This window comes from Brienomyrus brachyistius, chromosome 18, assembly GCF_023856365.1.
Source record: "Brienomyrus brachyistius isolate T26 chromosome 18, BBRACH_0.4, whole genome shotgun sequence".
Classification (NCBI taxonomy): Eukaryota; Metazoa; Chordata; class Actinopteri; order Osteoglossiformes; family Mormyridae; genus Brienomyrus; species Brienomyrus brachyistius.
Window position 1 is genome coordinate 11383029 of NC_064550.1, and position 14715 is coordinate 11397743.

The following is a 14715-nucleotide window of genomic DNA, read 5'->3' on the forward strand; positions in this document are numbered from 1 at the left end:
ACGGGAGCGCGCGTTTTAAGGGCGCTCCCGGGAGGGGGAGGGGAGCGCGCAGTTTCTGTACAGTTTCTCTCCCGCTTTCGCACATTTGCGCAGTTTCGTGATGTCACCGGCCAGGTTGTCCTGATGTACATGACTCACAAACATAATATTAAATCAGGCGACTTTTAACGACTTATGGAATCCCTATTCTTTTAAACGAAAGTCCAGCTATACACATATACACAAACAGGTGTCAAATTGCACTGTTTGCCGGTGAGACTCATGTTTTCAGCTCATTTTGCCATCTCATGGGTTGTCATGCACCCAAACCAATCAAAAGCAAAACAACTTCTACGTCGCCAGCGCACCCCCCCCCAATACATATTCAATATGGGCGACGTTGTTCCCACCATTGAAGAATTGTATATATTATGTACACTGCGTTGCTAACTTTGGTTAGTTGGCCGGAGTGAGATTTTTAATTCTAGACAAGTCTGCACACATATGCACACGCATTTACACCCATGTAACACTTGTATGACTTTCTAAATAGTCTATGGTATTTTCAAACTACCCCAAAGCTTTTTATATAGTTAACTTTAGGTGTATAGCGGAAAAATATAGATTTGCCGTAAGATTTTTCGTGAGAGCGTCAGTTTGAAAACGTGAGTATTAGTTTAGACGCGTGTGGATGTTGAGCGTGGTGTTTTTTTTCCACAGTCCAAAGGCTCCTATGATCAATTTCCCTCTTCCTGCCATGTAGCAAACTTATTCATAAAATTGAAAATTATTGAAACAGGTATGCCAAGATTTTCCCAGATGGCCTTTAGTATCCTTATGCTTAGTGCTAATCACATTTCTGATGCTCTCAGATGGGAGTCTTGTCTTCATCATTGTGGAACAGGAACTGGACCTTAAAGAGGCACTTTTAAGCATTTGATCCATCATTCATTGGGTAATTAATGTTACTTGCGCACCGAAAATCAATCATAGCTGAGTCTAATTTCACTGCAATCAAAATCTAGTTCCTCTGTTATTCTTCTTTTCAAACATAGGATTTTCCAGCCCTGCATTTTCTGTCTCAAACATACAAGTATATACGAGCTATGTTTATTTCTTGATATTATGCATCATTCTCACTGTGTCGGTGAAAGTCTATTGGCTTTTATGTCGCGCAGCTGGGGTAACCACTGTCCAGAAACCAGCATCTACACCAGCTAATCCTGAAAGGGAATGCCTGAAATCCTCAGCTGCGGTTTCAGGTTGTGTGCTGGTCACAGGAGGCCCTGCACAAAGTGACACTGCGTATGTGGAGCTGTGCTGAGGTTCGAATTCCAGGAATCTTAATTTTCTTAGTATACATGCAGTTGTATAAACAGGAACAGGAATCTCAAAGCAGCGTGGGGTGATGTACAAGCGATGGAACACCCGAGCTGACTTAGAAGTGTGAACATGTGACTGTTTGAAGAGCATCTAGAAGCAACTGTCCACCACTCCCTGGTTGGTAAATACGGAACATGTAAACTGTACTAGTGAAGGTATAAGCTCAGAAGTGAGAGGGACAGAATTCTTTTCTAATTGTACTTTAAGCTGCTGCAAGAGCGGGCACCGCTTCTTCAAAAGGGGGTTATCGAGGTACGATGTGTTGAGCAGGATTTCTGTCACCCCAGACTACCCAAGTTGGACATTTAAAGGAAGTAACCATGACGTTTTCAACCTAAAATCCCAAGAAAAATAATCTTTTTATGAAGGTGTTATCCAAACCTGGTGTTTATTATAAGCGAAATGTAGCAGTAAATGAGTCGCCCATGTGGATACAGGGGGGAAAAAAATGACCGTTTGTAATCTAAATAAATCGAATGAAAATGGATATAAGAACTGATATTTGGAAAAAACGGAAGTTCCCCTGATTCCGGCTTTCTCCCCCAACATGGTAAGTCTGCAGGTGATAAGCAGAGAATGCGTACAGAGCACCAGAAGACATAGCGATGGCGTAACAAGTGTATGGGCGACATCCTGGTTAAAAACATGCTTATCTTATGTTAACCTGAAAGCCTCCCTGACAGAAAAGGAGAATAATAGGCCCCTTTGTCTGGAGAATAAACTTTTATTTTGTCCTTCCCGGGTGCACAGAGAAGCAAATTAAAATGCTTCAGTGTTTTTCATCATATGTCAACAGAGTTGTTTCTTATAAAAAAAGATTGTCTCTGTCTCTGTCACAATAGCTATGCAGCTGCGTCTGTTTCTCTGTAATTCTCTCTCTGACACGCACAAATGCACATGAAACCAAAAAAGGAGGTAGGGAGACCAGTGGAGCAGGTAATCACACCCACTGCCAAACACACCTGATGGTTTTCTCATCTGACGTGAGAGAGACCATTGCCCTATAGCCTGAACCATGGTCAGCCTAGTCAAACCTCATTAGTCCTGTTTGCCTTTGACAGCCTGAAAATCTCAACTTGTCTACATTTAGGCACAGATCTGCTTTGATTGCAAACATACAATGGTTTCCAAAAGAGGAAATGAAATGCACTGTAAATGTCATTCGAAGCTCAGCCCATTGGCTTCTTATTGTGGCTTTGCAAGATGAAATGTATTCCGCGTCATAGTGCTTTGTACATTTTACAGGTCTGCGATGATGATAAGTGATCGTTTTTGATGGTATGCACTGTGTGCTGGGCTCCGTGTGTGAATGCAGTTAAAAACACAACTCTGCCCCTTGTGGCTAATTACTGACGCTGCCCGTTGTTTTGTTCTGCGTGACTGATTCCAGCAAAGGGGCATTTGAAATTAATGGAGGTATCGTGCGAATATAAGTAAGCCATATATCAGGACCTACAATAAATGGAATCCATCCACCTGTATATAAATATTAATCAATTCTATGTATATTTACAAATCACCTTGCACTGAATATTGACAGATGTACCATATCGCCATCCTTGTTTCCATAGGAATGCATGTTGCTGACAGCTGGGTCTCTTTGAATAGCATTGCCTTAAGGCGCCACGTGAAATAACAGCACGTGATACATTGAGTTATTATCATTGCCGGGGCCCTGATTTGTCTACATAAGCATAATCCCAAACGCTGACCTAAGTGAGAGCTAAGGTAGAACCTGGTTGTGTTTTGGGTGTCACAAAATTATCTGTTAATCGTGCGAAGTACCATTGTAAAACATGGTTGTGTTTTCTGTGTGCTGTCACCAGGGGGCACAATGGTGCTATTTTTTAACTTGGGGATGGGGGCTTTGCTAATACCAATTATGGCAGAGTACTTAACACAAAAGCCTCATAAATACAAAATGAACGAAAATGCCTAGAGGTGTAATTTTGGGTTTTACACAGACAAGTGCATTCACAGAGAACAGGGCTGAAATTCTCCAGAGAGAGTAATCCGCTTCCCCATTCATAGCATAATATATTTCTGTCTTCTGGTGAATACAGCTGACCTGTGACCTCAGAAGGAAAGGTATGTTGAACAGAGTAGTTTCATGGCAACAAAAAAGAAGGCAATAAGAAATCGGGAAGGATTTTTCTTTGGTGTGGACAGATGATGAAGATTGAATCATGGGAAGGAAACTTATAGTTTGGCATCACTTGAGTTTCTCCGGTGGGGGGGGTTCATAGGTGTGTGTCATACTTAGGCCTGTCGGTCATGAACAGATGGTTTGAGCCCAGGAACATGTCAGGCTGCTTTGAGCTGACAGGGATCAATTAGTTAGTTAATTAGATCATCCTTAACTGTGTAATTCCACCTTATTGAGATTTTTGATGACATTCTGCAAATGCAGAGCTTACACAACATGACAGAGATAGGTAGAGGTGGATAGTTTAGGACTAGAAAGAAAAAATCCAGACTGATATTTCATTTCAATCAACCAGTATAAAGTGTCACATTCACATAGTACTCAACTAGTTGGTTGAAACAAAATCTTGGTCTGGATTTTTGCTTTCTGGACTTGAACTATTCACTTCTGGAGATAGGAGACCCGATATAACAGCTTGTGACAGGGAATTGAATTGGTGCAGTCCAGGTTAGTTAATGTCAGGTCTGACACAACAGCCAAGTTAACATGTAGTCTTGACACGAGGCTGTTGCCCTTTTAGGAAATCTGACTGCACGGCAAAGTGTAGGAGACATTTCCATATAATCACTCGCTCACAATGTAAGGCTCAGTTACTTCATGCCAGCATGGTTACAGTGTTCTATAGGTTAATGGGCAATACTTTAGTTGAGGGGTTGCAAATAATATAATGTTATGCTCTTAGTTATATGTTAATTAACCACAAACTAAGTCTTTGTTACATACTGATCGCACGTTCGTTCATCGTTAATGAATTGGGACATCGTAAGTAGTCACTATATTTGTTACTATATCTGTTAATTCTGCAAATCTTCGTGAACTACTGAAGGAACAAGTAATGAATAATGAAATACTGATTTCATGTTTCTTCATTATTAATGAATTGTTATGCATCTTTTATCTCAAGGATCTGCAATATTTGTTCATGATTTGTACTTCAGTAGTAACTGAGTTGTTACTGAGTTGTGGCCCCTCAATTAAAGTGTTTACTGGTCAATGTCCAATTAAGACTATGTGGGAACCACCGTTATGCATGTGATTTTGCATGCTGCTGTGACTCTGAATTTTGCTTTGACTCTGCTTGTCACTGTGACTCGGCCTGCCTCTGTGGGCTCAGATTTAATCACGACCGGTTTCTTAATAAAAGCCTCTGAACCAAGTTTAACTTTAGGAAATGCTGGTCAGATCTGCACTCCAGGGGCCAACCTGATGTCCTATTGCAGTGTTTCTTAACCCGGTCCTCAGGGACTCCCAGCCGGTCCATGTTTTTGCTCCCTCCCAGTTCCCTGCCAGACAGTCCATGTTTTTGCTCCCTCCCAGTTCCCTGCCAGACAGTCCATGTTTTTGCTCCCAGTAGGGAGCGTGGACTGCTGGGGGTCCCCAAGGACTGGTTTGAGAAACACTGCCTTAGTATCTTCAAAATGTCTGTTTGAAACAAAATTATAACAACAAAGAATGAAGAATTTATAACGTGCCTGAGGAGAAAACCGTACTGAGAGATCAAATTCCCAACACCGGCTAGAAATGATGCAGTGGAAAAGATAAGGTCAGCGCAGTGTCTTGGGTCTTGCGTTCTGGGTCAGAGACAACTGACCTCATCAACTTTCTCTGCATGGGTGCAGGACCTTGATGATGCAAATAATCGACTGGCACAGCGAGACAGAATAAGACATATGCTGGCTGTTCAAGGGAAAGTGTGTTCAAGTGTGTCTAGGTTACGTCTGTGTGAACGGTGTCCCCAAAAGATGACTCACGGGGGATGTACTAGGGAAAGGGACAGATCACCCCCCCCTCGCCAAAGAATCCCCCCTCCCTCAAAGCGTAATGTTGAGTGCAAGGCCACACCCTCTGACATTGATCAATGAGTCCTTTGGGAGAAGACAGCACCCCCCCCCCCACCCCTCCCCCGCCCCACTCAGCTTGCCGTGAAGGTTAAGCACATTTACAATCTAGGCTAGCAGAGAATAGCTCAGCCTTATGCCAGTTCAGCATCTGCAGGGCAAGAACAGGGCGAGGGGTTACATCAGCAGAGGGAGTCGCGTTATGCGCTTAGTACAGATAGTACAATTAACGCAACTCCGTTTCTGAATTAGTACGGTAATTTCAGCATTCAGCAGTCTCTGAACCTAATTTGCTGTTTTCGTAGAGAATGGCTTACTTGTTATAGATAAAAATTAGAAACCAATTTATTTTCTTTTAAGGAATTTTAACTGTTCTAAGACATTTTGAAAGAAAAGTTTAGCTAAAAGTGGCAGATGTGGTCATGTCTGTCTTCAATGTGAGAAAATAGGCAAAAAAAGTAGCAGTCAATATGTTGCACAGCTGAACCAGTATGAAAATCTGTCATTTCACTGGGATGTATCGCAGGCTTATCTCTGCTTTAAGTGGCACCTCTGGGAGAGGAAATAATTACTGCTATTCATCTTTTTGATACATTTTTAATGACCTCCCCAATGTTTAATATTTCCTGATTTGAAAGTTAATTGCATAGAGAAGTTGAGTTTAGCCTGAAGATAGTTTACCACGCCAGCAGTTAGAATAACTTCTGTAATCTGCTGTTAACTCAGTTACAGCCGGTTTTGGGAGGAGATCTTGTCTCAGTGGTTGCTGAGGACCAACTAGCTGTTACCTGGTCTGATTAGTGTCTCTCTGTTCAGATGGACACTCACACACAGTTATAAAGAAGCATCTGTAGGGAGTCTTTGTACTGTATGTCAGTGACCCCAAAGCTCACATCAATACACATACAGTCAGAATGAAGTACTTGATGATGATGCTGTGTGTCATTGACCCCCTAAACTCACACAGACACATGCAGTGTTACACCTTATGACTCATTGTTCATTGTATGCTGCATAAACACTGCACGAAGCTGCATTGCCTAACTGAATGTACTAATCTTCACACAGATGCACACATACGCGCACACTCACAAACACACACACACACACACAATATCTTTGTGGGATCCATTAATTGTCCATTCATTTCTATGGGAATAATCCTAATCCCAGCAATGATAGCCTTAACCCCTACCCAGCCCTAACATCAACCATAAGTAACCAAACAAAATACAAGCCATTTGGTTATTTTAGTTTTTTTTTGGCTGCATTCACAAATTTTATAATAAAACTGAGTTTCCCCTTGATCAAAAGAATGTCCCCACAAAGTCAAAATTTGTTTTTTTTCAGATTGTAAATAAAACTCTCTCTCTCTCTCTCTCTCTCTCTCTCTATCGCTCTCTCACTCTCTCTCACACACACACACACACAAAAACCATTGGAGCCTTTTGTTTCTCCATTTTATATTCTTCTGCTGAGATTTTCACTTCCATCACACCACAACTGCTGTTATGTTCACGTCCATTGTTTGTTGTTTTTAAATCTGTCTTAAGTGCCTTGGGGGTAATGTGTTGGGAAGTGCACTTTGTAAAAATAAACATAACCAAACAGCCAGCCTTGTGTGACTAGAGATCTATCAGTCTACTGGGGTTAGAATCATACAAATATATTTGTTTTATTTATTATGGCTTAATGCTGGCATCACTCCTTCACTGTACGAGTCCTCACACACCATGTGCTCTAATAAACAAACCTGAAGCACTTTTGCTCTTTCTGTATCTAATCATATGCTTGGTTCCCACATCCCCAGCTTTGTGCCCAGCTTATATGCGTTCTTTCTTCATTCTTTTCTATAGATAATGGGAAATTTCTCACTGCATTCCCTTAATCTGCTTGAATCAAACTTGAATATGATTTGTTTGTGTTCTGTTGATTTCTTTTTAATGCAACTGAAATAAAAGGGAAGGTTTTTTCCTTTGTTTCTGAAAGACGTTTTTGTGAGAGCCGGAATCATTTGAGCTTCAGGAGTAGCCATAGTGAACTGCTGTGTAAAACGTTCATCTCATGGTTACCTCTCATGTCCAGACGTAAGAGAAAGAGACAGGTTTGTAATGATGGGATAATGAGAACTGGTGTCTAAAGGTTTCTAGACGACAGGTATGTGATCATAGCTTCTTGAAGTCAGGTATATTTTTGTGGAATGAATAACACCAGACAATCAAATCAAAGACTCCCTCTTCGTCTAACAACGCATATGAACTTCAGCAGAATTTGGCAGGGATTAATTAGATGGTCCAGGATAAAGTGGGCTGCCACGCTTGACGATGTCTCTCTTCCAATCACATGTGGCATTTACCTGTCATTCAACAACCTTTCCTGTCCTGTGAAGCAGTAGCGTTCTCACATGACCCTCAGCTCCAGAGTCCAACGTGCCAACCAAGAGTTACACCCTGACATGAGAACAACAGAACATGGGCAGCAGCGACTAATAGCGAATGTCCGCCTTTGGAAATGAAGATAATCTTTGAGCCACATTGTCCATATGTGTGCAGGTATTCGTGTTTCTCAATACATTGCCTATGTTGAGGTAAAAGTAATCACAACTTTTCAAAATCAAAGATTTTAGTCAAAATCATTTTTAAATTAGAAGACAGGAAAAGGTTTTCATTGGTTCTTCAAAAAACACATGGAGCAAAAATCCTGAGTTTCTTTCCAGCAGTTATTACAAATCAAACCATTCCACCATGAACATTTCCTTCTGAGAAAGACCACCTTACATTAGTAACCTATGATGTGAAGCAGTACATTTCAACAAAGATACACCATGAGCAAATGGCATCAGTGACAATGCAGAAACACAAAGATACAATTCAATATTTCTACTGAACCAGAGGAGCCCTGATTAGGTCACAATCAAGTATAATGCAAAAGGCTCCCCATGAAAAAAAAACTGGAGGGTTGGGTTCATCAGCTGATTTGAGATAATTAAAATAAAGCCAGTAGATGCCAGAATGCTGCATTTGAACAAATAAAATACGGACTCCATGCGAAAGTAGAAACATGTACAATACCAGTAAAAAGTTTGGGCACACCTACCCATGGAAAGATTTTTTGTACTATTCTCTACATTTCAGAATAATTATAAAGACATAAAAACTATGAATAACACATATGGAATTATGCACTGATGAAAAATATATTTAAAAAATGATTTGTTGGGGCAGGGCAGCTCTGTGGGTTGGAACTCAGAAGGTTGCTGGTTCAAATCCCTGGGTCGGCAGAGTGATCCCACCACTGGACCCTTGAGCGAGGCACTTAACTCCAGTTGCTCCAGGGACTGCCTGACCCTACTGTCTCCTTTACGCCAGTTTCATGAGGTGGCCTCCTGGGATGCTTTTCCAGCTGTCCTGAAGGAGGGCCCACATATGCTGAGCTCTCATTGGCTGCTTTTCCTTTACTCTCTGGTCAGACTCCTCCAAAACCATTTCTACTGTGTTTCCGTCAGGTGACCAGGTCATGTGATGCGACACAATCACTCTCCTTTGTGGGCGGCTTGGCGTGTCCAAACTTTTGTGTGGTACTGTATTTTAGATTATATATAAATATATTTTAAAAGAATCACGTTAGTTGAATTGATGCCAAATGTACAATCTAAAGAAAAGAAACATAGTCTGGATTAATGCCAGGATATTATATCAAACCCAAACCCATGTATTTATGGTGATGTCAGAATTTTCTTTTTGAAGGAGTGGATCAGGTCATTTCAGAATATTTGCACTAGGCTCACCTCCAGGACTTATTTGAGCAGCCTAGCTCTGGTGATTGGAAGGGGCATATCGCAAACCTGTACAATTTTATTCAACTCTACACAATTCTACATGGCTGGCACAGCCTTACAAAGTGTAACTCTTGTTAGACATATTTGTATTTTCATTATCACTCACACAGACATTACCGTTCGTTTCTGTATATAATTATTGCTGTTAGCATTTTGTTTTGGCTTCATTATTGCTCTTTGTAGTCATTCTGCAGACTCGGTGCTGCGCTGTTGCTCTTGACACTGCCACTGGTCTGTACGCTATTGCTGTTGCTAATGATTATGTAGTCTCATTAATGGACTACTGCTTTTATTGGTACAAACACACACAATCACACTGACCTTTTTTCTCATGCATGGTCTCCTATGGACACACACCAGCAAACACACTGAAAGGTTAACAAGCATGATGGGCGATGCTGGATGAAGTTCTGAACATGGAGCATTATCCAGTGTTTCTGATCAATGGAAATTACCTTATTCCTAAACACAGTTAACCGAAAAGGGTGGCAACTGCCAACAGCCAATGCTTCATGTTCCTCAGATACGGCAACTGAGTTAACCATCAACGCATCAGCGATCGAGATTCCCTGAATGAATGAATAAGCAGCAAATATTTTTAAAATAACAAAGAGCCCACTGGAATGGAAGACCTTTGTGATCCCTCAATATTTGATTGTGCCCCAGTGATGTTCTCCGAAAGCCAACAGCTCATCCCTGGGCAACCAGGAGCAAAGGCTTACTTTCCAGTGCCAGACACCAAGGGGTACGTTCTGCTGGGGGAAATCGGTGGCTCTCACTGAGACAACACCTGGTCATTTTTCATGAGGGTTCGGATTAGATCGAGAGGATGAGAGTCTCAGACTTGTCATTGAAAAAGGAGTCTCTCATCGTACTTTACAGAAAGGAGGCTGGATCAGGGAGTGGGAGTGAACAGTCAGGCTTGTCAATGAGTCAGTGAACCCCTTTTTGTCTTTGTAGTATAAATAGTTCCATTCCTCTGAACAGTTTGGGACAACTTAATCCGCTGCAGTCAGAATCAGGTGTGAATGACAGTTACCGCCACATTTGCTTCACATCACAGACTTGGAATCAGATTTGAATGGTCCTCATGATCTCTTCTGAGAAATCAGCAGATGTCCAGTAAAGATGGATGAAGTAAAACTAAAAGATATAAATTATATTGTATATGAAGTAATACAGTTGTGAAACTGCCAACAAATGTCTAACGTTGAAAATATACACATTTTTGTCAGTTTCATGTAATAATTGCATATTGTGGCAGTGAAAATGTGGCCTTTTGTTTATGTTCTACATCATGTCAGATGATTATTTTGAAAGTGCAAGTAACTGTAGTATTTTCATGTGTGTATGTATCGACATATAGTTTATGATCTTGAATGTAAAATGTAACGGCTGTGAAACACACAAATAGCTGTGGTGCTCAGCAACTGAAATGGACGTATACAGTGTGAGTCTCTGTGTGGACTGTAGAGGTGGAGATGAACAGGAAAGGCAGAGTGAAGGAGTGAAGAGCATTTTCATTGGAGTGCTGGGTAACAGTGAGCTGGGAGTCGCTATTAGTAAAAATGAGGCAGAGGCAGCCATGGATGGGATGCTTGTCCAGTGGAGGACAGACAGACACACACACACGCACGCACACACTCGCACAAAGGGCAATTTAGAGATGCCAGTTGACTTAACTGCATGTCTTCAGCCCAAGGGAGGAAAATGGCGCTGGTGCTACCCACTGAGCCATGGAGAATTATTATTGTCGACGTTATGATCATCATCATCATCGTCATCATCATCATGCCTTTTCTCCTTGAATAAATATGGCTTTCATCCCCTTTATTAATGGCTTCCTTTTCTAACATATACATTTCTACTTTTTTATTGTTCTTTGATTTTCTTTAAATAACTTTCTACCCTGTCGTTATAAACACAAGTCTTATTATTGCATTGAATTCAATGCTGTGTACCGTTCAATTCCTACTATGTGATGTCAGTAAAATGTCAAAAAAATAAAACGAATGAAGGTCATAAAGTCATGTTTGTGTGTGTGTGTGTGTGTGTGTGTGTGAGAAAGAGAGAGATAAATATAAATAATATATAATGTAGTATAATATAATTAATATAATATAAAAGGAATCTATAAGTTTTTAATAAATGAATATGTTTTGGCAAGACCTGATATTTCCTGTCATGTTGATAAAAGGGTTGTTATGGTTTAAGTAAACTGACAAAACATTACAAATGGGGACACCGGGAAGTAAAAAGAATATTTAAACTGCAAAAGAGAAGGACAGAATTATAAAAAAAAACAAACCATAAGACAGTACGAAGGAAAGAGGCCTGTGAATCCTTACAATGTCATAGCTATAATCTAGCTTTAGTACCTCATTTAAGCATCAGATTATATTGACTCAATCCAAACTTAATCATCAGGATCTACTGATCCATGGTCAGACGCAGGGGTACAATGCACCTATAAAAAGGAAGAGCTGTCTTTATACAGAATCGCACCAGCAAACCCATTCCCATGCAGGATTTCTTCAGCTCAGAGCGACCAGTTGCCATGGAGGACAGAGGGCTCCCATGTATCTAGCTCCCTCTGAGGAGCCTTCAGCTCAGCCTGCCCATTCACGCTGGAAGACAGACGGCTCCTGCATATCTAGGTACATCAGTGGCTAACCTTCAGGTAGGCTGAGCCAATCCCCAGATCAGACTCCCGGGGAGGGGTGGGGGGGGGGGTGTTCTATGTTTTAAAAAAGTCACCGGCTCAGAATGCTAGCCCCCATTTCTGTAAGAAAGCTGAATTATTGCATTAATTCCATTGAAAAAGGAAAAGCTGTGAGGCGAGACTACAGCTGCCTCATGCGATAATTGCTAGCCCCAATTATCACTTTGGTTTTCGAAGTCCTCCCCAGGCTTCAGTGGGCACTGGGTACATGCCTGCTCCTTTTACCCGGCGTATTCGACTTTTCGCACTCGTGAGTGAATCTCTGACCTTAAACTGGCCTGCTGCAGGTCTCACCTGCATGCTGAACCTGGGCCCCATTCAGCTAGTCCAGGCGAATGTAATGACCCACGTGATGCAATTCCTAGTAAGTTCAGCAGAGGTTTAGACCCCTCCTCGGGGCATGAAACTAATGCCCCTATGCCACCTCAATGACTCGACATAATGTTGGCTGGCAAGAAAGAAGATTAAACAAAACATGAATGAAAGGTAGCATCAGGTGAGATAAATACAACCTCTTAATATAAAAAGGTTGGTAAAAAAACCCAGTTAGCACCAAGGACTAGAGAGGGGGAATCTCTTTGACTGGTTTTTATGTTGCGAAGAGTAATGAACAAATTCAGAGTGTGTTGGTTAGAGTTGATATTCTACTGAAGGTGCTATAGGGGAGTATGACGATAAAAAAATGAAATGAACTGCTGTATCTATGGTCACCTGGCCAGCTGGCTGGTTCATGACAGCCTCTTCTATTTTTTTGCAGGCTTGTGGATTCTGTCCCAGTTCCTCCTTCTGCTCCTCTTCGTGGTCACTGGACTAGGACCCTTCAGAGCATACTGGGACACTGACAGTTCCCAGCGTTACTGTGACTGCGAGGTGTTCCTGGTTAGGGCCTCCAACCCAGAGCTTCAGGGACTAAGAGGCGTCAGCGATGGGGGGCTCTCTCCTGCCGTTCGGGGCAGAGGAGGAGTCCAGAGTCTTGACTGTCTTACCGGGGGGGCACTGCTCAGGCAGTTCATGTAGTGGGGGTTCATTGTACATTGCCACTGTAGGGGAAGGAGGGGAGAGGAACCTTAAGTTATTTGTTGACTTCTCATTCTTTCTTCCACTGCCACTGAATAATGGCGTGTTTCCACTGGCATAGGGACCAGGCCCTGCCTGACCTGCACCACAAAGAGAAACTAGTTACAGCACGGTTCCAGCTCTCTTTGATTTTCTACTGCAGACAGGTTGGCTTGGTGGCATAAAACCGAAGAGGCGCTTATTTATTGTTCAGACAGTGTACATCATGATTTACTACATGCTGATTTCCACTAACACATCCAAGATAATCGCCGAGTTATGTTAGCATCAAATGATAGCGTAATTAGCATTCGCTTGCATAAATTTGCATGCCATTCCGTTCGGGTGTCCTATAGTAACTTTTCAAGTAGGAAGTTGGAAAGTTTCAAGTTCTGAGTATAGAGTATACAGCATGATTTCGAGCATTTAGATGGTAGTGACACACCTGAGCGGGTGGTGACCAGCTCACTTTGGTCAGGGTTCCGGCCCAGCTAGTAAGCTGGGTCATGCCCAGCACGGATATGGCTCGGCATGGCTCGACCAGTTTACAATGAAAAATTGGCATTACTTTACCTTTATACAGCTGGAAATTTACCGAAGCAATAAATGATAGTTATATATGTATAATTGCAATACTGGAAGACATTACAGTTTGAGTACCCTCTATGGAATACGTCAGTGGTTATATGCAGAGCTGCAGTATAAATATTTGATGTGAGCTGGGTTAGGATTCTATACAGGACATACCATCGATGACTTTGGGGACAAAATGGCTGGCACGCTTGGACTTTTTGACCCGATTCCCTTTCATGACCTGGCCGTCCTTGTTGATGCCGATGTACCAGGCCCGGCCAGACTGGGTCTGACGGTACAGCATGGACGAGTAGGTGATGTAGTAGTTCTCAAACACACTCTCCTTGAACTTGCACTCAGATGTGAAGTGTTCCTGCCAGGGACACACAGAGAAAACACATGTATGAGAAATTCAATTCCTCTAACACTCACCCATATTTAGGATCAAATCAGGGTTGAACAGAGGTAGGTAGTCCAGGTCCTCCAGGTCCAGAGAGTAAAAGTCCAGACCAAGATCTTGTCTCAACCAACCAGCTGAATACTGTGTATCTGGGACTCTTTATACTCAACTGGTCTGGACTTTTATTCTCTGGACCAGAATTACTCCCCTCAGACACCACAGAGCCTGTGTTCACCCTGAAATCCAAGATCATGTATCTTGTTCATTAATGCTGTATGTTTAATATACTAACAGTCAAACAGTAGGTTAGCAGCACACTATTGTGCTTAGATGCTATGGCGATGGTTATAGAGAAAGTAGGGCAGTAAGGGGGCTACAAAAAGCAACCTGGGAATTTACTGTCAAGTGGCCCCAATTTTATATTTTGCCGCCAACGGGGGGAGGGGGGTCTTCCTGGGCATATTTTGCCAATCATGAATATATGGGCTATATAATGCCATGGGCTATTTAATGGGTTGGGGGAGGGGGGCATTTGGTCTACTGGGGAAATTCGCTATGGTGATTTACAGACTGATGTAGACTATGGTTATAGATATGCAGAACACAGACCAGAAGTACGCGGCAATAAAAATCCCGACAGCATGGCAGCAGTATACTCTATGCTAGATATAGAGATCCGAGTAGTAGAATTCTATGATGATATACAGGAAGTAGACTAGT

The 14715-nt window shown here is 42.0% G+C and overlaps 1 protein-coding gene across 3 annotated transcripts in view; it reads right to left on the reverse strand.

Moving 5' to 3' along the window:
- Nucleotides 1–8090: 8090 nt before the first annotated feature.
- LOC125712766 (fibroblast growth factor 11-like) overlaps nucleotides 8091–14715 on the reverse strand; it is a 29301-nt gene continuing 22676 nt past the window's right edge. Inside the window, exons 4-6 of one of the 3 annotated variants that reach the window (XR_007383393.1) lie at nucleotides 13770–13968; nucleotides 12678–13006; nucleotides 8091–10387 (exon numbers count right to left, since the gene is read on the reverse strand). Coding sequence is in view for 1 of the 3 variants with exons in the window: in XM_048983191.1 (XP_048839148.1) it covers nucleotides 12876–13123; nucleotides 13770–13968 (447 nt within the window). In the remaining 2 variants the exon portion in view is untranslated. Of the gene's footprint in view, nucleotides 10388–12006; nucleotides 13124–13769; nucleotides 13969–14715 lie in introns of those variants that run through there. The other 2 variants (XR_007383392.1, XM_048983191.1) reach the window with 2 other exon arrangements.